This window comes from Neofelis nebulosa, chromosome 11, assembly GCF_028018385.1.
Source record: "Neofelis nebulosa isolate mNeoNeb1 chromosome 11, mNeoNeb1.pri, whole genome shotgun sequence".
Lineage (NCBI taxonomy): Eukaryota > Metazoa > Chordata > Mammalia > Carnivora > Felidae > Neofelis > Neofelis nebulosa.
In genome coordinates this window covers 86236766-86260535 of record NC_080792.1, presented here as the reverse complement: position 1 = coordinate 86260535, position 23770 = coordinate 86236766, and the positions used below count along the sequence as shown (strand labels likewise).

The window sequence follows — 23770 nt, the reverse complement described above, 5'->3', positions numbered from 1 at the left end:
CCACCCTTCCCTGCCTCCTCTGCCTGTTCAAATCCTGCTTGTACTTTTGATGGTGACCTAAACAGTATATTACTTGCCACAGTGCCTGGAGTATTTTGCACACTCAATAAATCTTGTGGTGGTTATTAATATTGACTTTAAGACTTCTTGGGGCACCTGGGTGACTCAGTTGGTTAAGTGTCCAACTTTGGTTTGGGTCATGATCTCATAGTTTGTGGGTTCAAGCCCTGCATTGGGCTCTGCACTAACAGTGCAGAGCCTGCTTGGGATTTTCTCTGTCTCCCTCTCTCTGCCCGTACCCTGTGCATGCTCATGTGCGCGCTCTCTCTCCCTCTCTTAAAAATAAATAAACTTAAAAAACAAACAAACAAACAACTGCAAAAAAACGACTTCTTTTCTGTGAAAGCCTCTCTGACCTCCTCCCTGGGTAGAGTGTCCCTGTCTAGCATGTTCCCAGGTCAGTTCATCCTTTATCAAGGTGTGTTTTAGGTAGCAAGCTTTTTCTATAAAGGGCTAAGTAGGCTTTGCAAGCCACACAATCTGTCACAATTGCCCAATTCTCCTGTTGGAGCGAGAAAACAGTGATAGACAGTAGTACATGAATACAAAAGCAGATAGGAGACAGATTTGGTTCCCAGGCCGTATTTTGCATATCCTTGGTCTAGTTTATACACCTGTGTGGTATTCCATTCTATGGATGTATCAAAGTTGATGTAACAAGCGATTTACTGACGTGTTTAAATTCCTCGTTCTTTTTATCATGAGCAATTCTGCACAAACAGCCTTGTTCATAATCTTTGCTGACTTTTATAAATATATATGTGGGAGAAATTCCTAGAAGTGGAATTACTACATCAAACGTATATTTAAAATTTTGCTCTCCATAGAGGTTGTTCTTCTTTCCACTCCCATCAACAGTCTACAAGGGTGCCAGTTTCCTTACATGCTTGCCAATTCTGAGACCATAAAAAATGTTACACATTTTAGTTCTCAAATAAGTAGGATTATTTGGATTGAGCTTTAAGTCTTGCTATTCTCAAAGAACATGTATCAAATTAGTAACATTGATTATTTCTAAGGGAGATTGCTTGTCATTTAACTTTCTTTTTTACACTTTATATATTGTCAAATATTTTCAATGCACAGGCCCTACTTTATCAAAACAAAATAAATGTGTAAAATATATTATGTCTTAGAAATACTTATGATTGCTACATATATATTTGCCCCATAGCAGCTATATTTTAGAAAGAAAACACACAACCTGGTACAAGAAAAAGCAGCCTCTGTCCAAAGACTCCCCGTACACACAAATGCTGATCCATCCACTGCCTGAACTTCTTATGGATAGAAATCGTCTTTAGGGGGGCCTGGGTGGCTCAGTTGGTTGAGCATCCAACTCTTGATTTTGGCTCAGGTCATGATCTTACGGGTTCATGAGTTCCAGCCCTACGTTGGGCTCTATGCTTACAGTGTGGAGCCTGGTTAAGATTTTCTCTCTCTCTCTCTCTCTCTCTCTCTCTCTCTGTCTCTGTCTCTCTCTCTCTGCCCCTCCCCCTCTTACACTCTCTCTGTCTCTCAAAATAAATAAGCTTAAAAAAAAAAGAGGGGCGCTTGGGTGGCTCAGTTGGTTGAGCATCCAACTCTTGATTTTGGCTCAGGTCATGATCTTACTGTTCATGAGTTCGAGCCCTGTGTCGGGCTCTGTGCTGACAGTGTGGAGCCTGCCTGGGATTCTCTCTCTGTCTCTGCCCCTTGCTCGCACTCTCCTTCCACCCCTCAAGAATAAAAATAAACATTAAAAAAAAAAAGGAAAATTTCTTCTTTATTCTGCAAAGACCACATCCCCCAAGTGAATGTTTCAGCGTAGCAGTTCTGGTGCCACAGAGGATGACTCCAGTTTACAAAATGAAGGGCCTGTTTTGGTGTGCTGTCCGAACGTGGCTTATTACGCTTGTGTTTTCTTACTACGTGCCAGGAGTGTATGAGCGACCTGAGGTACATGAGGCAGCTGATGAGAGCAGGGAAGAAAATGCATAATGCAGTGTCCAGAGTCATGTCAAGTAGAGGGTAAGGACCTGATGCTTAACAGCAGTGTCCCCTCCATATCACTGTTGCCTTGGGGTCTAAGGCTGAGATTTTGCGTTTCCTCAGTTTCTCCTAATTCCCGTGAGAATCCCCCCCTGGCACCACAGCAGCGTCACAGGGACTGGTGGTAATTCCCCTGAGCTTTCCAAACCCCAGCCATCTCTGAATGTATTTCACTCATTGCAAATTTTAATTCCTATAGAATGGGAGCTACAAAATGATATCCCTCCTGGAACTATACTGCAGGCCTTTATCTCAGGTGGTGAAAAGGGGCCCTGGATGAAATTTATGAGGGGAGAGATAACAACAGAGGATTTCTTACAGCAATTTGGGAGACTTTGCTCTGAAATCGTGAGTGATAAACATACTTGAATTTACATATTCTTTCTGCCTAGAGTTTGGGTGCAATACTCAGCTATTAAGTTGGTTAAACTGCAAATAAGTGAAAACCTAATAATCCATATGAATTAAAAAAACTTCTTAAATTTGTTCATTTGGGAGAGAGAGAAAGAGAACAAGCAAGGGAGGGGCACAAAAGGAGGGGGCCTGAGGATCCAAAGCAGGCTGTGTGCTGACAGCAGAGAGCTCGATGTGGAGCTTGAACTTACAAGCCATGAGATGATGACCTGAGCCAAAGTCGGGACGCTTAACCGACTGAGCCACCCAGGTGCCCCGCCATTTTTAAGTTTTTAATGCATTTCTTCCATCCCCAGGTACTGAACTTTAACTACATATATCTAAAAGTATGTGCCTCCCCCACTCATGCTCTGTGTCTCTTTTTCAAAAATAAACATTAAAAAAAATCTTTAAATGAATGTACATAATGCCGCTCAACTGCACACTTAAAGTGGTCGAAATAGTACATTGTATGTGATGTATGTTTTTTTAAAGATTTTATTATTTTTTTGTGTTTGAGAGAGAGAGAGAGAGAGAGAGAGAGAGAGAGAGAGAGAGAGACAGAGCATGAGCAGGGGAGGGGCAGAGAGAGAGGGAGATACAGAATCCAAAGCAGGCTCCAGGCTCTGAGCTGTCAGTACACAGCCTGACACAGGGTTTGAACTGCACCCCGAGATTATGACCTAAGCCAATGTTGGATGCTTAATTGACTGGGTCACCCAACTGCCCCTATGTTACGTATATTTTACCACAATTTCAAATAGGTATATAAAACTTTGTGCTAAGTGAAAGAAAGAAGTCAGTCAAAAAGACCACATAATGTATGATTCCATTGATATGAAATGTCTAGGACAGGGAAATCAATAGAAAGAGAAACTTAGATTAGTGATTTTCTAGGACTGAGAGTATTGGGAATGGGGGGTAGAATGGAACATGACTGCCAATATATATGGAGTTTCTTTTCAAGGTGATGAAAATGTTCTAAAATTGATTGTGGTGATGGTTACACAACTGTGAATATATTAAAAATTTTGAATTGTACAGTTTATGGGTGAATTGTGTGGTATGTGAATTGTATCTCCAGAAAGCTGTTCCATAGTGTGTATGTGTGTGTTTGTATAAAAGAGCAGACCTGCCTTTGCAAATGTTTGAAATATGGTAACAGTTTCCAAAACCCACGTAGATTGAATTTAAAAATGAAAAATGGGTCAGAAGCTGAAGTTCACAATACGAAATCATTATATGTCTTCTGATTCATTAAGAATTAAATTATAGGGGCGTCTGGGTGGCTCAGTCGGTTAAGTGTTTCACTCTATTTCAGCTCAGGTCATGATCTCACAGTTCATGAGTTCGAGCCCTGCATTGAGCTCTGTGCTGACAGTGCAGAGCCTACTTGGGATTCTCCCTCTGCGTGTGTGTGCTCTCTCTGTCTCAAAATAAATAAATTTTTAAAAAAGAATGAAATGATACCTGCTTAATATACTTTTAGCTTGAGTTGTCCTTGGATATTCTGATATTCTTTAAAATTGCCAATCCGTGGGGTGCCTGGGTGGCTCAGTCAGTTAAGCATCTAACTCTGGATCTCAGCTCAGGTTATGATCTCACAGTTTGTGGGTTTGAGCCCCACACTGGTCTCTGTGCTGACAGTTCAGAGCCTGGGAGCCTACTTCAAATTCTGTGTGTGTGTCTCTCTCTGCCCCCCACCCCCACCCCACTTGTGCACGCGCCCTCTCTCTCTCTCAAAAACAAATACGTAAACATTTAAAAATAAATAAGTAAAATCGCCAATCCATGACTGAAATAAGGAATTAATTTAACTGGACTATTGATATAAATAGCTCCATCCCCTCACCACTGTCACCTGAAGTTACTTTTTACAACCTTGTATGTGAAGTTCTGCACCGGGGCTGAGGGACAATTCCTTTAGGTAGCAAATCAAACGAGGTAGCAGTAGGAAGACAGGAAGCCGTGTTTTTCTCGGTTGGTCATAAGCTGTTCCTCCTACTCTTAATTATTGCTGCCTCTCCTTTCCCCTCCCCCATTTTTAGTCAAAGACCTCCGTACCTGTGGGCTCCTTTTTCTCCCTGCTGACCAGTGAGCAAGTGGCGAAGCAGTTCCCAGTGATGACTGAGGCCATAACTCAAATTCGGGCAGAAGGCCTTCGGACTGCAGTCTTGAGCAATAATTTTTATCTTCCCAACGGGAAAAGCTTTTTGCCCCTGGACCGGAAACAGTTTGATGTGGTAAGCTTGAAGTAATCCAAAACCATCGAAACAGAGTCTCTGTCCTTGCTTTAGGATGCATCATTAAACACTGCCTCGTGGCAGGTCTTGAGTGAATGGGTTTCCTTAGTCAGTCTAACTTGACTAAATTAGATTTAGACCTAACAGGGTGAAAAGAGGACTTCTAAAACATCTCTGAGCTCTCAGCAAGGTCTAGCATTTATGGTCTTTGATAACTGGTTGAAACCTCAGCTTTAGACACTCTTTCATGTTCTGGGTTTGAACCTTATTCGTCACATAACTCACAAACTTCCGTCAGCCCTCACATCTAAAGGGACCTTTGACCTTATCTCTTCAAAGACCAACCATGTTGGGGTGTCTAGGTGGCTCAGTCAGCATAGTGTACAACTCTTGATCCCAGGATCGTGAGTTTGAGTCCCAGATTGGGTGTAGAGATAACTTAAGTAAATATTTTTTAAAAAGAAAAAAAAAGACCAGTGACGTTGCCCTTTATTTCTGTGGCATTAATCCTGAGACCAGTGCTATCCAATAAAACTTACTGCAGTAATGGAAATGTCCAATATGGTTGTTTCTAGTCACATGTGGCTATTAAGCCCTTGAAATGTGGCTGGTGTCACTAACAACTGAATTTTATTTCATTTTTATTAGTTTAAATGTAAATAATCACATATGGCTGGTGGTTACTATATTGGATAGCCCAGTGCTAGACCATCAAACTGCCCTGAGAACATACTGAGTGAAAGGTGGTCTTCTGTGCCAGGAGGTTACTCCTATAAACGATTCCCCATTTCCCCAGGAGAGAAATAGATTATCATCCTGGGACAGATATGAATTATTCGTAGCTGACTTGCTTAAACTTCAGTTAGAAAGTAGATTCTTACTGAGCAGTTACTGCGCGCTGGCCACTGACTACACGTGAAGGGATACTGTGGCAAATGTGACAGACACGATCCTTGCCCCGCAGAGTACGCACCTGCTACATTTCAGGTGCTCACTCACCACATGCGGCTAGTGGCTACTATACCTGACAGCATATACAGCGTTTCCATCATTCTGAAAAGTTCTGTTGGATAGTGCTATTTTAGAACATAAAATCTAGTAAAATTGACAGGTGGAAATTCAGAGGGCAAATGTTGGAAATGAACCTCTCAGCCTAGTGCTGTTTTCACCTCCCACGTCCTCCTTCCTTCTTATAGAAAGCCTGTCAGAGATAGAGTCCTGTCCCCTCTGTACACCTTGTCTAGCTCCCCACCTGCTTTGATTGTTGTTTTCCCCGTGGGACACAAACAGCGCTCTTCCAAGCCCCCTCCCCTCCGAGTGCTCCGGGACTTCAGCCAGATTCAATCCTGTCTCTGCAGCTTGCTAGCCAGGTGATCACGGGCTGTGGCTTTGCTTCCTTGAACCTCAGTTTCTTCCTCTGTAATTCGGGAATAGCAATTTCTTTGTTGTAGGGTCGCTGCGTGCATCCCACAGAATTATGCATGCAAAGCTCTCTGCATGGTCCTGGCACATGGTCAGTGTTCAGTACGTTTTGGTTATTTTCAGAGTGCAGTGCAGCTATAGGAATGATATCTTCATCTAGACAAATTAAATTGTCCAGGCTCACGTTCAGCCCTTCAAATGAAGCTACAATTTAAAAGACCTATGAGTTTCTTTAAAAAAAAAAAAAAATGAACTTGTTTATTCAGACTTCACAGGCATTTTGGCATGTGCTTTCCAGGAGTTTTCTGATGGGTTTTCGTATCTTAGGTCTGCAGAAGACCTGGAGTTTTAAAAACATTTCATCAAGAGCAAGGGTTTAGATTTTTGTTCTCTAAAGCACACGCACACACACATACATAGATGTTTTCTCTGTCAACATTAGAGGCTGAACTCTTAAACCAGTATTATAGGAATCTGTCTCGGCTTCAAAATGTTTTTCCATCTAATTTTTTTCAATTAAAAATATTTTTACATTTTTTTATTGTAAAAACCCACATAACATAAAATTTACCATCATAACCATGTTTAAGTGTTCAGTTCAGTAGCGTTAAGTATACTCACATTGTTAAGAACTACATCTCCAGGACTTTTTCAACTTGCAAAATAGAACAGAAAGAGAAGGCCAGGGATCTTATCAAACTTAAATCTGGAGAATTTTTTCACTTCCCCAATACAGTGACCCTCAACATAGTCCCTCAGGAGAGATGTCTGCTTGTGAGAACTTGGCTCACTGGGCTCACCACCCCCTCTGTCTGTCTCAGCCAGCACAGCTGTGTTGTTCTCCCGCAGTGTGGACACTGGTCTGTGTCTGAAACACCCAGCTTCTCTGGTACCCACTACTGATGTTTTCTTTACACGGAGCTTGCCTTTTTTAGTTCATTCAGCTCCTTAAGAGACAGGGAAGATTAAATAGAGTGGTCCAATTTATTTAGGATATTTATTTTCCTGAAAGGGCAGTTCTCACCCAACCCTGAATAATGCAAATGTAGAGTAGAGGGAAGGGTTTGTCCTTGGTTTTGGAGAGCCTGAGTCCTTCTTGGAGTGAGCATGGATTGAGTTCTATTCTCACGGCAGACCAGAGGGTGTCAGTTATAAGCTTCTGTGGCTGTTTTAGGCCCACTTTATAGGAGATTAAGCCCTGGGGACAGTGTAAGAGGACCTGCAGGTTGATGGATCAGAGGTTGCCTGGCACTGGGTCCGGTTTTGCAGGGTTTCATCTGGACCCTCTGAAGCATACCCACCCCCCACTCTCCACCCCCCACTGCATTTCCAGACCATATACACAGTGGAAGTGAGGTTGTCAGGACACAGGAAGCTCTTTGCGTGAAAGGAACAGTGCTTTGCCATGAACAGTCTCTTTGGGGTCTGTTCTCCCATGGGATTTATATAAGTTGAGGATGGCTGTTTTGCTTTTTAATTTCTGAAATACAGACATTAAGGTCATGTGCCTTTTGTAGTTAGTAAACAGTGCCGCCTTCTTTTTTTTTTTTTTTTAATTTTTTTAGTGTTTATTTTTGAGAGAGGGAGAGAGAGAGAGCACGAGCTGGGGATGGGCAGAGAGGGAGACAGAGGATCCAAAGTAGGATCTGCACCGACAGCAGAGAGCCCGATGTGGGGCTCAAACCCACGAACCAACCATGAGATCATGACTTGAGCCCAAGTCGGGCACTCAACTGTCTGAGCCACCCAGGTGCCCCTCCCTTCTTTCTGAAAAAATGGCGAAGTAGAAATCTACAGCTCTTCTGTGTAGCCACAATATTTAACATTAGCAAAATGCTAACATCATTTTGGAACCACTCAACTTTCATTTAATGTTCTCAACAACCGCTAAGATAGGTAAGATAGCTATTAGCATCCCCACTTTGCCGATGATGACACTGAGGCCCATTGTGGCTTCGCTGTGTGCGCAAGGTCGCTGTTTCTGAACCAGAACTTTGGTTTTCTGAGCTTGCCCCCAGCTAGTAACCCAGTATTACCATATCTCCAACTTTAAAAAGCAACATCATTTTATATCGTAACACTCTGAAGTTACTTTTTATAACAAATCTCAACGGTCTTCCTATTATTCTTTTAAAAAATATGCCAGTATGCATGTGGGAGCACCACCTTTTAGGGACACTCATCTCTCATCCCCGTCCCTCGCTCAGGTCGTGGAGTCCTGCCTAGAAGGTGTCTGTAAGCCAGACCCCAGGATATACAAACTGTGCTTGGAGCGGCTTGGCCTGCCGCCTTCTGAGTCCATCTTTCTTGATGATCTTGGACCGAATCTAAAAGCGGCTGCCAGCCTTGGCATTCACACCATACAGGTAATGATCACTATTTTTTGAACCCCTGCTGTGCTCTAGGCACTAGCATAAGCATTTCTAAGCTTGTCCTGTTAACAATCATAGTTGTGTTTAGTGGTCTTCCCCCATGTTGCTATGGTCTTCTTTTTTATTAATTTTAGGATATTTACATGACAAGCCACTCTATTTTTGAAAGGAAGTAAGACAGACACTAAGAAGGCAGTTTGAGAAAAGAATTATGCAAGGAGGTGAATGGCAGGCTTAAGACATTTGGGATGTCAGCTAGGCTGTCCCTGTGACACCGTTCTGGGTAGGGAGCCGGCAGCTACCAGCCACACGGACCGCCCAGGTCATGGCTGTGAAGCACAAGAAGCCACCTGAGAGGACGTCTCTGTCCAGCTTCCTGTGTTTGGGTTTCCATTATGAAGCTGATGGGCCATAGGGACAGGGTTGATGCTGCAGCACAGTATCATGCCCTCCTGGCATGAAGGAGCATCGTGGACTCTTAACTGGCACTCTTCCCAGCCAATAAGAAAGTTTAGTGTGGTTAAGAATTAAATGGGAAGAGCAAAGTCTTTATACAGCTTCCTCATTAGCTGAATATCTTGGCCTCCAAAGTCCTTGCTCAGAAACGTGACTTCTTCGATATTTTCCTCTAAAAAACTGCCCTTTTAGAGAACAGACAGGAGGCCAGGTCAGGGTTGACTGGTGGTACATGTTCAGTCTTCTCTTTGAAACCAGGTTGATGACCCAGAAACTGCAGTAAAGGAATTAGAAACCCGTTTGGGTTTTACGTTGAGAATGATTGTTCCAAACACTTGCCCCATGAGAAAGACAATGGACATTCCACGAGGTTCCTTGGAGAAGTACCTCAAAGACTTACTGGGGACCCAAAGCACAGGTATTTAAAGTTCTGTTTTTTGCCAACTCTTTCAAGGCTAGGCCTTCAGTCTGGTTCTCACTTTCAAACCCTAGTGGAATATGCTGGAGACAGAGGCTGTGTGATGAGGAAAACAGCCATGGAGCTCAGTGGATCTGAGTGCAGCTTTCAGTTTTGCTTGGGGAAAAGCATGAACCCCAAAAGTACACTCACCCTCTCTTCCACCCGAGACGGTGGTGTGGCAGGGACCGCCTGGGATCTGGAGACTGTACATGCCCAGGGGTGTTTGAGTCTAAATGTTTTGAGATGACAGCCTGTTTTGTGGAGGTGACTTAAGAAGCTGCATAAATTTACAGTGTGACAAGTTGTCTCCATCCCTTCAAAGGCCCCTCTTTGATTCTTCATATTCCTCTCTCAGAAAAATAGGTGCCTCGGGGGCCTTGGAAGACATTTCCACCTGGTGATAAAGTTTTGCCTCACCCATTTAATCCTTGAAGACTTTTTGCGTGGAGCTCCACTTATGTTTTCCAGAGATTGGATTGTTCTTAGGGCCTCTGCAAAGCTGAGGGGCCCCTTCTGAGCAGGCCAGCTGCAGCTAACTCAGGCAAATGCCAGTTTCTTGCTCTTCTGACCATGTGAAACGAATCTGTGTCCAGAGTTCAGTCTTGTTATGAAGCTGAAGGTTAATTAGGATGTTCCTGAGCGGGAGCCACGGATTTGAGCCCCTTGGGGTGGGAGGGAGCGTCTCAGGGAAGCACTTCAGCTCAAGCTTCAGGCCTCCGCGGAAGCTCCTCCCAGCCGTCACGCCAGTCTCAGGCGTGGTTTGGCCGAGTGTGGACTGAGGGATGCACAAGGGCGCTTTTCATCCTCAGGCTTAAAGCATTCCATTTTAGCATGGTGGGTTGCCATGACCGTGCTTGTGGTTGATAAACAGAACTGAAAAGCTTTTCTTCGTGGAGCGGGAGTTGGCAAGAAGGACAAAACTGGACACCTGCACAAAGTGAAGATGATTGTGGTGTAAATGGAGTGGCCTTTGCCACACTGTAGTGGACCTGGGCTGGCACAGTAGGCCTGGGGCTCCATCACTTCTGGTGCCCAAGTCGGAGGTGCATCCCTAATCAGAATGTCCTGCATCCCAAATGCGGCACTTGTTAGAGAGCAGGAATGCCCAGCTCTATCCTTCCGAACTACTGTCGTTATCTTTGTTTTCAAACTTGCAGGCCCATTGGAACTCCTTCAGTTTGATCATGGGCAGTCAAATCCAACCTACTACATCAGGCTAGCTAACCACCAGCTGGTTCTGCGGAAGAAGCCCCCGGAGACACTCCTTCCATCCTCCCATGCAGTGGAGAGGGAGTTCAGGTAACTTCTCAGAGCTGGGGTGTGCTCCCCTCCATCCTCCGCAGCTCAGCCCTGAGCTGACAAGTCAGCTCTCCATCAGACTGCCTTGAGACATTTAAAACCGCAAGTATGAATTTCCAAAATTATCTCAAATAAGAACATGTAACCTAATTTTATTCAGAAGTTTGTCTTCTCTTTTCTGTACTTAAACCTGTAGGAAACTAGACCTTTTTGGAACCTCTGGTGGAAAAAGCATTATTGGAATACTCATTAGTCTCACCTTTTAGTCTTTTTTTTTTTTTTAATTTTTTTTTTAACGTTTTTATTTATTTTTGAGACCGAGAGAGACAGAGCATAAAGGGGGGAGGGGCAGAGAGAGAAGGAGACACAGAATCGGAAACAGGCTCCAGGCTCCGAGCCATCAGCCCAGAGCCTGACACGGGGCTCGAACTCACGGACCGCGAGATCGTGACCTGAGCTGAAGTCGGAACCTTTTAGTCTTAAAGACTAAGACCTTTAGTCTTATAAACAGTGTATCAGTGGGGCTGAGGCCAAAACAAGCATGGCATTGAGTTGGTAGTTGTTGAAATTGGCTACATGGGGGTTTGTTTCATGAATCTCTACTCATAGATGTCTGAAATTTTCCATAATAAAATATGTAAAATAATAATGGGTTGCATTACAGCCCATCCCAAATAAAATAGTTTCTTTTGAAAATAGGAAAATTTAAACATAGCAGGTTGAAAAAAAACCTAGCTCCAAATTCTTTGAAACTGAGATGAAAATTCTGGATGGTCTCCAGAGCGGGGCTTACTTTCCTGGAAGCCTTTCTCTTCCTCTGCTTCCTTCTTCCTTCCAGCCCGTTATGTTCTGTAGAAGGAATGTTGCAGAGTAGTAAGGAAAATGTGACTTTGGCTCTTGGTCCCTTCTTGTTCTCACTGTTTACTGTTTCTTCTTTGGACTTTTTAGTTCCTAGAATCTGACTTCTCCAAGTATTGCAGGCAATGGTGACTGAGAATGACGAAGCTTTAGGGGGTCATCAGAGGAGAAAACCTGTAGCTATTTCTGAACATTTATATATGTACCCACATAGTAGCAGGTTTGTATTTAGAGGAAAGAAACCCTAAAAGTGTGAAACCCCCACTCTATTCTCATGCATCCTGCTTGTGAACTCTGACCATTCCCAGGGGTACTGAGGAATTCTGGAGGGCTGTGGTGACATTCCAAAAATCCAGGAATGCAGAGAATTTCCATTTTAGTAAAGGAATAAAATGGGCATTTGAAGATGAAATGTAATATAGTATCTGCTTATAAAATGCTAAATGTAGGGGCGGGGGGCACCTGGGTGGCTCAGTTGGTTAAGTGTCCGACTTCGGCTCAGGTCATGATCTCGTGGTTCACGAGTTCGAGCCCCGCGTCAGGCTCTGTGCTGACAGGTCGGAGCGTGGAGCCTGCTTCAGATTCTGTGTCTCCCTCTCTTTCTGACCCTCCCCCCGTTCATGCTCTCTTTCTGTCTCAAAAATAAATAAATGTTAAAAAAAAAATGCTAAATGTAGAGGCACCTGGATGACTTAGTCAGTTAAGCATCTGACTTTGGCTCAGGTCGTGATCTCATAGTTTGTGAGTTCTAACCCTGTGTTGGGCTCTGTGCTGACAGCTCAGGGCCTGGAGCCTGCTTCAGATTCTGTGTGTGTGTGTGTGTGTGTGTGTGTGTGTGTGTGTCTCTCTCTTTCTCTCTCTGCCCCTCCCCTGCTCACACTCTTTCTCTCAAAAATAAATAAACATTAAAATGCCAAAGGTAAATCTGAACAACTTTGGGAATTTTGGAAAACAGCATGATACAATTTATTAAAAACCTCATTGTAGTCACACTTTGAGATCTAACAATTCCAGTTAGAGGAATGTCTCTTTAAAAAATAATTCTAAATAGGGAAAACAGCTTTATGCAGTAATATGGTCACCACAATGTTGTTTTAATAAAAAATTGCAAACACCCAAAAGGTACAATAATCAGGAGATGATTAAACCTTGGTCTATCTACTTGTTGCCATAACAACAATAATAGTAATAGCTGACATTTACTGAGCGTTTAGTATGTGCCAGGCACTGCAATAAATGTTTTGGATGTATTGTTAACCCAAAGCATTCTCACAACAACTCATGATAGGTTACTATTATGATCCCCATTTTATAGGTGAGAGAAGCGAGGATTAAAGAGGTTAAGCGGTGTCTCCAGGGACACACAACTAGCTGTGAGTGACAGAGGTGGGCATCATACCTGGGAGGCAGTAGGATTTCACAGCCCAGCTTTAATGATTGTGCTATTAGTGTAGCCAATAATATGCCTGACACAAAAATGCCATGATAAAATTTTAACGTGATAAAAACAGAAGCCACCTATAGTTCTATCCTGTTTTCTTGTTTTGTTTTTTAAAGATTTTATTTTTAAGTAATCTTTACACCCAACCTGGGGCTCAAACCCACAACCCCAAGGTCAAGAGTCACACACTGTACCAGCTGAGCCAGCCAGGCACCGCCTATTTTTATTTTTTTTTTTAAAAGACTTGTGCACTGAAACAAAAATATTAGAAAAAAACACAACATTATTTACCATGGTCATGTTGGACTAGCATGTTTCTGTTCCTCAACTGTAAGCAACAGAAACCCATCTAGACTGACTTAAGTCTTCTTTTTTAAAAAAGGAAGAGGAGTAAAATTTATTGATGTCACAATTTAAATCTTTCAGGCATAACCAGATCCAAGGGCCCATATAACGTCACCAGGACTCACTCATTTTCTCTCTCTCTTCATCTCTCCACTCTTCTTTCCTCTGTAACCTCATTGAATGTTCCAGCATACCTCCTGAGATTTGACTTATTGGCCCAATGTGTTGTCTGGGGTCAGGAGGATGCAGTATTCAGATTGGCCAAATCTGGGTCTTGTGCCCATCCTTGGAACCAGGGTTTGCATCAGTCCCACCCAGACCATGTGGACTGACGGTGGGGGAGAGCTGTTTCCTAAAGGAAAGCCCAGGTATGTTATCAGAACTTGAAGCAAGGAAAGGACACCAGGCAGGCAAAAAGCAGGAGCCAGTTACTGGTGATAAGACTGAGTAATTATTGGGGCACCTGGGTGGCTCAGTTGGTTGAGCGACCGACTTCGGCTCAGGTCATGATCTCGCAGTTTGTGAGTTCGAGCCCCGCATCAGGCTCTGTGCTGACAGCTCAGAGCCTGGAGCCTACTTCAGATTCTATGTCTCCCCCTCTCTCTACCCCTCCCCTGCTCACGCTCTGTGTCTCTCTGTCTCTCAATAATAAATAAACGTTAAACAAAATTTTTTTAATAAAAAAAAAGACTGAGTAATTATTTTTCTATTTAAAACATGAAAAAATTTCTTCCTTAAGTGATTCATAGAATTTACCAATAAACCCATCAGGGACTGGAGTTTTTAGGAAAAGGTGTTTTTTTTTTGTTTTTTTTTTTGTTTTTTTTTTTTTTCAACGTTTTTTATTTTTTTTTATTTTTGGGACAGAGAGAGACAGAGCATGAACGGGGGAGGGGCAGAGAGAGAGGGAGACACAGAATCGGAAACAGGCTCCAGGCTCCGAGCCGTCAGCCCGGAGCCTGACGCGGGGCTCGAACTCACGGACCGCGAGATCGTGACCTGGCTGAAGTCGGACGCTTAACCGACTGCGCCACCCAGGTGCCCCAGGAAAAGGTTTTTTGATTATGGATTCAATTTATAAATATTGGGTTATTCAGATATTTTATTTCATCCTGTTTTAGTTTTGGTAAGTCATAATTTGCAAGGAATTTGTCCATTTGTCTAATCTATCAAATTTATTGTTCATGATATCTTTTATTATCCTTTTAATGTATATAGGATCTGTAGTGATTTTCCCTCTTTTTCATGATATTGAGTGATAATTTGTTCTTTCTCTCATTAGTCTATTTAGGGATTTATCAACTGTTTTCAAAGAAGAGTGTTTCACTTTATTAAATCTTTCTCTTTTCTGTCTCATTTATTTCTGTTCTATCTTTATTCCTTTCCATCTACTTACTCTGGGCTTATTTTTTCCTTCATAGTGTAACTGATTTAAAGTCTTTTTACAAGTATTTAAAGTTATATGTTGGGGCGCCTGGGTGGCGCAGTCGGTTAAGCGTCCGACTTCAGCCAGGTCACGATCTCGCGGTCCGTGAGTTCGAGCCCCGCGTCAGGCTCTGGGCTGATGGCTCGGAGCCTGGAGCCTGTTTCCGATTCTGTGTCTCCCTCTCTCTCTGCCCCTCCCCCGTTCATGCTCTGTCTCTGTCTGTCCCAAAAATAAATAAAAAAAAAAAAAAAAAAAAAAAAAAAAATAAAGTTATATGTTACTTTCTAAGCACTTCTGTATCTCACAAATTTTGACATGTTGTATTTTTTATTGTTATTACAGTTTAAAATATTTTCTAATTTCCCTCGTAATATCGTTTGACCCATGGCTTATATGAAAGTGTGTTCTTTAATTTGCAAATATTGGAGCTTTTTAAAAAAATGTTTTATTTATTTAAGTAATCTACACCTCACGTGGGGCTCAAACTCACAACCCTGAGATCAAGAGCTGCATGATCTTCTGATCAAGCCGGCCAGGCACCCCTCAAATATTTGAGCTTTTTCTACATGTCATAAATTAATGATTTTTAGTTTAATACCATTGAGATCTTAGAAATACTGTTTAAGATTTCCGTTACTTAATCATACGAACCAGCATATGATTTATCTTGGTGAACGTACTGTGTGTACTTCAAAAGAATGTGTATCCTGCCCTTGTTGAGTATTGGGGGAATGGCCATCAGGTCAAATCGTTGGTAGTATCACTTGGATCTTTGTCTTACTGATTTTTGTACTAGTTCCATCAGTTACTGATAAAGGGGTACTATAGTCTCAACTATGATTGTGGATTTGTCCGTTTGTCTCTGTAATTCTGATCGTTTTTCTTTCATTTTGAAGTCCTGTTATGAGGCATGTACACATTTATGATTGCAATATCTTCCTGATGGATTAATTCTTGTATCATCTGGAAATGTCCCTCTGCTTCTGGTAGTACTCTTTGTCTTAAAGTGTCCTTTCTCTGATATTAATGTGGCTATTTCTTTAAAAAAATTTTTTTTAGGGGCGCCTGGGTGGCGCAGTCGGTTAAGCGTCCGACTTCAGCCAGGTCACGATCTCGCGGTCCATGAGTTCGAGCCCCGCGTCAGGCTCTGGGCTGATGGCTCGGAGCCTGGAGCCTGTTTCCGATTCTGTGTCTCCCTCTCTCTCTGCCCCTCCCCCGTTCATGCTCTGTCTCTCTCTGTCCCAAAAATCAATAAAAAACGTTGAAAAAAAATTTTTTTTTAAATTTTTTTAACATTTATTCATTTTTGAGAGAGAGAGAATGTGAGTGGAGGAGGGTCAGAGAGACACAGAATCAGAAGTAGGCTCCAGGCTCTGAGCTGTTAGCATAGAGCCTGACGCAGGGCTCAAATTCACAGACCATGAGATCATGACCTGAGCTGAAGTTGGCCACCTAACCGACTGGGCCACCCAGGTGCTCCTTTCCCTATGTTTTTATATATAAAGAATGTCTTCTGTAGACAGCATGTAGCTAGGTCTTGCTTTTCTGTGCAATACGACAATCTCTGTCTCAACTGAAATGTTTAGTCTAATCAATGTAATGTAACTATTGATATATTTGACTTAAGTCTATAATTTTGCTATTTGGTTTTTGTTTGTTCCATCTGTTGTTTGTTCTTCTTGCATACCTCGGGGTCAATTGGATATTTTTTAGAATTCTGTTTTAATTCCTGTGTACACTAATTTTAATTCAGAAAAATAATTTCAAGAAAATCTCATCAATTCAGCCAGCATTTTCATTCATTTCTCTTTATTCTGGCAGGATAATGAAAGCCCTTGCAAATGCTGGGGTGCCTGTCCCCAGAGTTCTTGACCTCTGTGAAGACTCAGGGTAATGATGAGATTTATTTATTTATTTTTAAATGTTTATTTATTTATCTGGGGGGGAGGGGCAGAGAGTGAGGGAGAGAGAGAATTCCAAGCAGGCTCTGCACTCACCGGGGCTCAATCTCACAAACCGTGAGATCATGACCTAAGCCAAGATCAAGAGCCAGATGCTTTAACCCACTGAGCCATCCAGGTGCTTCCAGATTGATTGATTGATTGATTGACTAATTTGTTTTAATGTTTATTTATTTTTGAGAGAGAGAGGGAGAGAGAGCAAGTGGGGCAGAGGCAGAGAGAGAGAGAGAGAGGGAGACAAAGAATCTGAAGCAGGGTCCAGGCTCTGGGCTGTGAGCATAGAGCCCGATGCAGGGCTCGAACTCACAAACTGTGAGATCATGATCTGAACTGAAGTCAGACGCTTAACCGACTGAGCCACGCAGACGCCACTGGATTTATTTTTTATTACATATTCAAACTACAGAAGAGAAAAGCCCATCTAGTCGCTCAAATCCCAGTTTGTTAGAATGAAGACAAAATGTGGATGGGAGAGAAGACTTTAGAGCATTCCCTCCCCGCCCCCCAACCCCGAGAGCTCACAAATCTGTAAGTTATCCTGAAAGATGAAGAAATACTTGCTTTTGTGAGAATTGGATCCACCTAGCTTCATGTTTGTTTTTGTTAATCTTTTATTGTGGTCCTTCTAAGTTGTTTTTAAACTGCTTTGCAATAACCTTTTTGAATTTTTTTTTGTCCCACCTAATTATGAACATTTTGAAACCTAGAAAAGTTGAAAGAAAAAGTAGCATAAAGAGTTCTCATCTGGATTAAAATGTTGCTAACATTTTGCCATATTTGCCTTCTGTGTGAATATATGTATGTTTACATACGTGTATAGGTGTATGATATAAATAATTTTATATAATAATAATTACACACTCTAATAATTTTATAATTTTATACATTTTATAAATATATTTTCTTTTTCTATATATATTTTTAGCTGAATCTTTTGAAGTTGCATACCCCTCCTAAAAATAAAGACATTTTCTTTCATAATCAAAGCAGCATTATTACACTTAAGATAATTAATAATTTAATAATAAATTTAAGTTCTAGCCCATGGTCAAATCAGGATAAACAGTTTTAATGGTAGAATTTTCAAAACAAGTTTTTAGAACAGTCAACTGATTTCTAGTAATGTCTAGCCTCCTCTCAATATGCTTTCCTACATTATCACTCTTAAACTCCATTCCATAGCTTCCCCAAGTGGACCTAATGGAAGAGAGGTATGCAGGCAAGGAAGTATAGACAGGGCTGTGTGTGTGGACTGGTTTGGGGATGGGGTGCTTCTAACCTGTGCTCGTGTACAAAGGTGAAAGGAAACATCCAGTACCCTGGGCCTGAACTCCTTCCTCAGTTCTTGGAATGAACACACAGGACAGTTAGAGCAATACCATGACTAACAGCCTGCCATGTTATGAGCTGGGCCACTGAAACATCCTGTCTGTGTCCCTCCCAGGGTCATCGGTACTCCTTTCTATCTGATGGAGTACTGCCCAGGCCTCATCTACAGAGACCCCTCTCTGCCAGGCTTGGAGCCCACCCAGAGGCGGGCCATTTACACTGCCATGAACAGAGTCTTGTGCAAAATTCACAGCGTGGACCTCAAGGCTACGGGCCTAGAAGACTACACGAAACACGGTGAGCACAAGGCCATTTGTCTTTCATGCTGATAGTTTCCTCATGGTGCCCCTGGTTTTAGAATTTGCGTGATGTCAGGTTGTTCACGCACCTAGTGTTTGCTAAGTGTGATGTGGGCTTCATAGCCTCCTGCTGGGAAATCCAGTTACATTTTAATGGAGGTGTCACTTCCCTAGAATACGACATTCTATCCTTGGGTACATCCCTTCATGGACTACAGAATCTCTCTTCTCTGCAACTTTATCTTGCTAGACCATTTTAATCTTTTTTCTGATACCAGCCAGGAGTATTTAAGATACTTTTTTCTCTTTTTTACTCTTTCCCCTAAATATTCTTTTCAACAAGGATAGACTTTTAAAATGCCATTATGCCAAGGTATTTTGTTTGCAGAGTTTGTTTCTGCTTGTTTTTTTTTTTTTTTTTTTTTTTTTTTTTTTTTTAATGTTTATTTTTGAGAGAGAGAAAGAGAGCAAGCACGAGGGAGGGTCAGAGAGAGAGGGAGACAGAGGATCCGGAGCGGGTTCCCCACTGACAGCAGAGAGTGGGGCTTGAACTCAAGAACTGTGAGATCATGACCTGAGCTGAGGTCTGACGCTTAACCCACTAAGCCACCGAAGTGCCCTCTGCTTGTTTTTTAATGTCTGAGCGTACCAGTTGCTCCTCATCCTCATTGTTATTGTCTGTTTTTGCTTTGCTTTCCCTTTTTTTTTTTTTTTTTTGAAGTCAGGTGTATTGAAGTGTAGCATTTTATGAATTTGACAGGCACACACAATTTTAAAACCACTGTCACAAATGTCTCCATGCTTTTGCATGCACAAACTTTAGCACAAGCCAAAGAATTTCACTCTTTCTGCCTTGGAAAGTACAAGAGTATTATTTGACTCTTGACCAGCATGTATTCTTGGCTGTAGTCAAAAAGAATCTCTCAGCGAAGCTGTATTTTCTTCTTTCTCTGCTTTTAGCCTAAATGTGCCTCTTTTCTGTAGGACCACATCCAAGGCTATAGTATGTGTCCAGTGTATATCAACTTCCTACCGTTTCTGCCGAAGTACCTAAAGTTCCACCTCTCCACGGGCACCTGATCTGAGTCCCTACTCAGATCACTCTGAGACACTTAGCTACAACAGAGCAGGCCTGCTGACCTCCTAGCCCATACTGAGGGAGTCCTCCATCCCTTCCAAGTACAGCGGGCTCCGTATCATCCCCTGTGGGTTCCCCTCCACCTTGGTAGTCTCATTTGGAAATAAAAATGTGTTGTTTATCTGAAATTCAAATTTAAGTGGGTATTTTGTTTTAATGTTTATTTATTTATTTTGAGAGAGCACACGCCTGCATGAGTGGGGGAGCGGCAGAGGGAGTGAGAGAGAGAGAGAGAGAGATTGAGAATCTCAAGCAGGCTCCATGCTGTCGGTGCAGAGTCCCCGAAAGTGGGGCTCAATCCCATGAGAGCCATGAGATCATGACCTGAGCTGAAATCAAGAGTTGGCCGCTTAACCAACTGAGCCACCCAGGCACCCTGGGTATCCTGTATTTTATCTGGCAGCCCTACTCGCCAGTAAAAGGGCAAGTGGGCAAAGACAACCCATGTTGCCCATATCGATCCGTTGTTTCAAGATAGAAGGAGCATTGGAGGAGAAGTTGGATGCTAATTTATCAGCGACCTTGAGCAAGTCACATTACCTCCTCATAGTTTTCTCAATAGTAAAGGTTTGGTGTGGAAAAAAAAAAAAAAAAAAAGGCCTGTGCTGCCTCCCTCACAGGGCTGATCTGAAAAGCAAATGAGGTGGCAGCTGTCCCGGTGCTTTGAATGAAGATAAAGCCTTAGGCAAATGAAGTAGTGGGCAGTGTAACATCCTGTCCTAGAGCGACAACAGCTTAGGGAAGCCTCTCCCATGTGCTGTCTGAATGGATCCTGTGCCTTTTATTTTATTTTATTTTATTTTATTTTATTTTATTTTATTTTATTTTTAGATGTTTTTGAGAGAGTGCAGGCAGGGGAGGGGCAGAGAGAGGGGGACAGAGGATCCATCCGCTCAACCAACTGAGCCACCCAGGTGCCCCCTGTGCCTTTAAAGTAGACTATTTTGGGGCGCCTGGGTGGCTCGGTCGGTTAAGCGTCCGACTTTGCCTCAGGTCATGATCTCACGGTCCGTGAGTTCGAGCCCCACGTCGGGCTCTGTGCTGACAGCTCAGAGCCTGGAGCCTGTTTCAGATTCTGTGTCTCCCTCTCTCTCTGACCCTCCCCCGTTCATGCTCTGTCTCTCTCTGTCTCAAAAATAAATAAACGTTAAAAAAAAAAAATAGACTATTTTGACGTTTTTTCCACTGACTTCTTAGCATCAAGAGACAAAGCAGAAATCTGATGTGATTTCATGTGATCTAAGGGCCAGCATCCCAGGCCACTGGCTATGTTTTGAGTCTGAAAGCATAAAGCACTTTCGTCATGCTTCAGGTTCACTGATCCAGCTACAGGCACACTAGATTTTTCTTTTCAAAAAAACCCTGCAATTTCTCTGGTTATGTCAGGAATCCAGCTGCTTGGCAGGGCATTGGCTATAAATAGATAGTACCATTTGTGTAAAGAGTGGTATATTTGAATTAATTTACATATTCAAATACATTTAAATATTTGCTGGCACAAGTGACTATCTCCAAAAGAATACCTAAGAAGCTGGTCACGTGGGTTGCCTTGGGGGAGGAAAAGAGCTGAATGGCTGGGCGGAGGGGTGGGAAAAAGATTACTCTTTGCCCTTTTGTCCAAGCCGTGTGAATGTGTTATCTATTCAAAAGAACACATTTAAATTTGTAAAAACACAAAAGAAAGACTGAGAGAGCACACAAACAGGATTTCTAATCAAGAGGGACTTTTGACAAAGATCCTTCAGGTGCAGTCCAATTACCACAAAGAACCTTTTCACCACCCAGGACCTGCAGGGAGCACATAATCCTCCTTCCTCATCCCAGGAGGGCAGTCTGCTTCAGGAAGGATGTTTCAGCGCTTTGGCAGGCCTGAGAGAGACCAGCGGCCAGCAGAGCCAGAGACACAGGGGCAGCTGCGTCTGCTTCTTGTGAAAATGGAACGTGTGCAGCACTGGGCTGGTGTGTGTGAGGGGCGGGAGGTTCCAAATCCACATCGGAGGTTTTCCTAAAGGGCTCCTTTCACAAAGGCTCAGCTCCTGTGAGTTTCGTATTTGACTTCTTAGCATGACAATTTTCAAACTTACAGAAACGTGAAATAGCACAATGAATAACTACACATGCCCGCTACTAATTTTAACAATGCTGAACTTTTGCCATATTCACTTTTCTCTTTCCTTCTCCCTCTTCTTCTGTTTGTCTCTCTCCCTATATATTTAACAAAGTTGTAGAGACCCTAACACTTAACTCCTAAATACTTTATGCATTTCCTTAAAAATAAGGGCATTCTCCGATACCATTATCACATCCAAGAAAATTCAAAATTTCCCCAGAATATCTAAAACCCAATCCATATTCAGATAGACTTCATCAGTTATCCCCTTATATCTTTTATAAATGAGTCCCCCTCCCCCATATCAGGATCTGATCAAGGAATCTAGAACAGTCCCCCCACCCCCCACCTGTTTTTTTTAATGAATTTTTTGACACCAAGTCAGGGAGCGCTTGGGTGGCTCAGTTGGTTAAGCATCCAACTCTTAATTTTGGCTCAGGTCACGATCCCATAGTTGTGAGATCAAGCCTGGAGCTTGCTTAAGATATTCTCTCTCTCTCTCTCTCTCTCTCTCTCTGTCTCTGTCTCTCAAGGAAAAAAAAAAAAAAAGACCAAGTCAGTTGTCTTATATATTTGTCTTGATTATTTCCTTATGGTTTACTTTACTCTATTTCCTGTAATTCTGAAAACTAGAAGTTAGTTCTAAAGGCTTGATTTGTTTTGGATTAAATTCCTGTGGATTTTGATCTCCACCTCTCATGACCCAACTAGATTTTCCAAAGGGCTCATGTCTGGATGCCCCAACTGTGAGTGGACTGCACAGAAGGAGCTTGACGTCTCTATCCTTATCTTCAAACCCTTCAGCCTCTGGGGACCATTGCTCTTTCAGATGAAGGATGAGGGCTTGGCTTAGATCCAGGGACCTGACACATTTATTAATTTTTAGTTATATTAATAGTGACAATTAATAATGATCAATTGACAGTAACCGGGACAATAATGCCACCATTCATGGAGCAGCCTTCTGTGCAGCTAAGTATCTGGCATGTTCTGTATGGATTTCTGTTAGCCTTCACAACAGTCTTGTGGAATTTAGGTGTCAATATACTCCTATAGAAGAAGCAAGTGAGGCTCAGAGAAGTTAAATCAGTTGAAGACCTTGACTGTGAGCTGAGTTGACTCCAGAACTCCTTCCAGTGTCCTGGTCCCAGATATAACTTGCAAGTTCCTCAACTTTGGTATCTCTTGGGTTTCTTAGCAAACAACTGAATGATGATAGCAAATACTCATGTAGTGGTATTACCTGCCAGGAACATTTCCAGGGGCCTTTACACATTTTATCCTCCCGACAACTCTCTGAGGAACAGCTCACTGACGAGGAAAAACTGAGGCACAGAGAGGTTAAGTCACCTGTCTGAGATCAGAAAGATAGAGAATGGCAGAGCCGGGAAACACACCGAGGCAGCCCAGCCCCAGACTCCATGCTCTTAGCCAACCACTGTTGTTTAGCCAACAAGGGATTGTTTAAAGGCTGTTGGGAAGCTTGTAGGATGTCTGAGAGGGCCAGGGATCAGGCTTACAGGCCATGTGGCTGGAAACAGTACCCAGATCACACTGAAATCCGGCCACGGCAGCAGGAGCATCACATGAGAAACTCCTAGGTCATCAGAAGGCGATACCACATGGCACAAAAACAGACGCTCAGATCAATGGAACAGAATAGAGAACCCAGAAATGGACCCACAAACGTATGGCCAACTAATCTCTGACAAGGCAGGAAAGAATATCCAATGGAAAAAAGACAGTCTCTTCAGCAAGTGGTGCTGGGAAAACTGGACAGCAGAAGAATGAACCTGGACCACTTTCTTCCACCATACACAAAAATAAACTCACAATGGATGAAAGACTTCAATGTAAGACAGGAAGCCATCAAAATCCTCAAGGAGAAAGCAGGCAAGAATCTCTTTAACCTCAGCTGCAGCAACTTCTTACTCAACACGTCTCCAGAGGCAATGGAAACAAAAACAAAAATGAACTATTGGGACTTCATCAAAATAAAAAGCTTCTGCATAGTGAAGGAAACAATCAGCAAAACTAAAAGGCAACTAATGGAATGGGAGGAGATATATCAGATAAGGGGTTAGGATCTAAAACCTATAGAGAACTTATCAAACTCAACACTGAAAA

The 23770-nt window shown here is 42.6% G+C and overlaps 1 protein-coding gene across 2 annotated transcripts in view; it reads left to right on the top strand.

The window, feature by feature from the left end:
• ACAD10 (acyl-CoA dehydrogenase family member 10) overlaps positions 1-23770 on the top strand; it is a 43001-nt gene that overhangs the window by 7654 nt on the left and 11577 nt on the right. The window contains exons 3-9 of one of the 2 annotated variants that reach the window (XM_058691680.1): positions 2291-2439; positions 4533-4727; positions 8357-8515; positions 9236-9395; positions 10595-10736; positions 16628-16696; positions 18212-18393. In XM_058691680.1, the coding sequence (XP_058547663.1) occupies positions 2291-2439; positions 4533-4727; positions 8357-8515; positions 9236-9395; positions 10595-10736; positions 16628-16696; positions 18212-18393 (1056 nt within the window). The remainder of the gene's footprint in view (positions 1-2290; positions 2440-4532; positions 4728-8356; positions 8516-9235; positions 9396-10594; positions 10737-16627; positions 16697-18211; positions 18394-23770) is intronic. The other variant, XM_058691681.1, reaches the window with a different exon arrangement.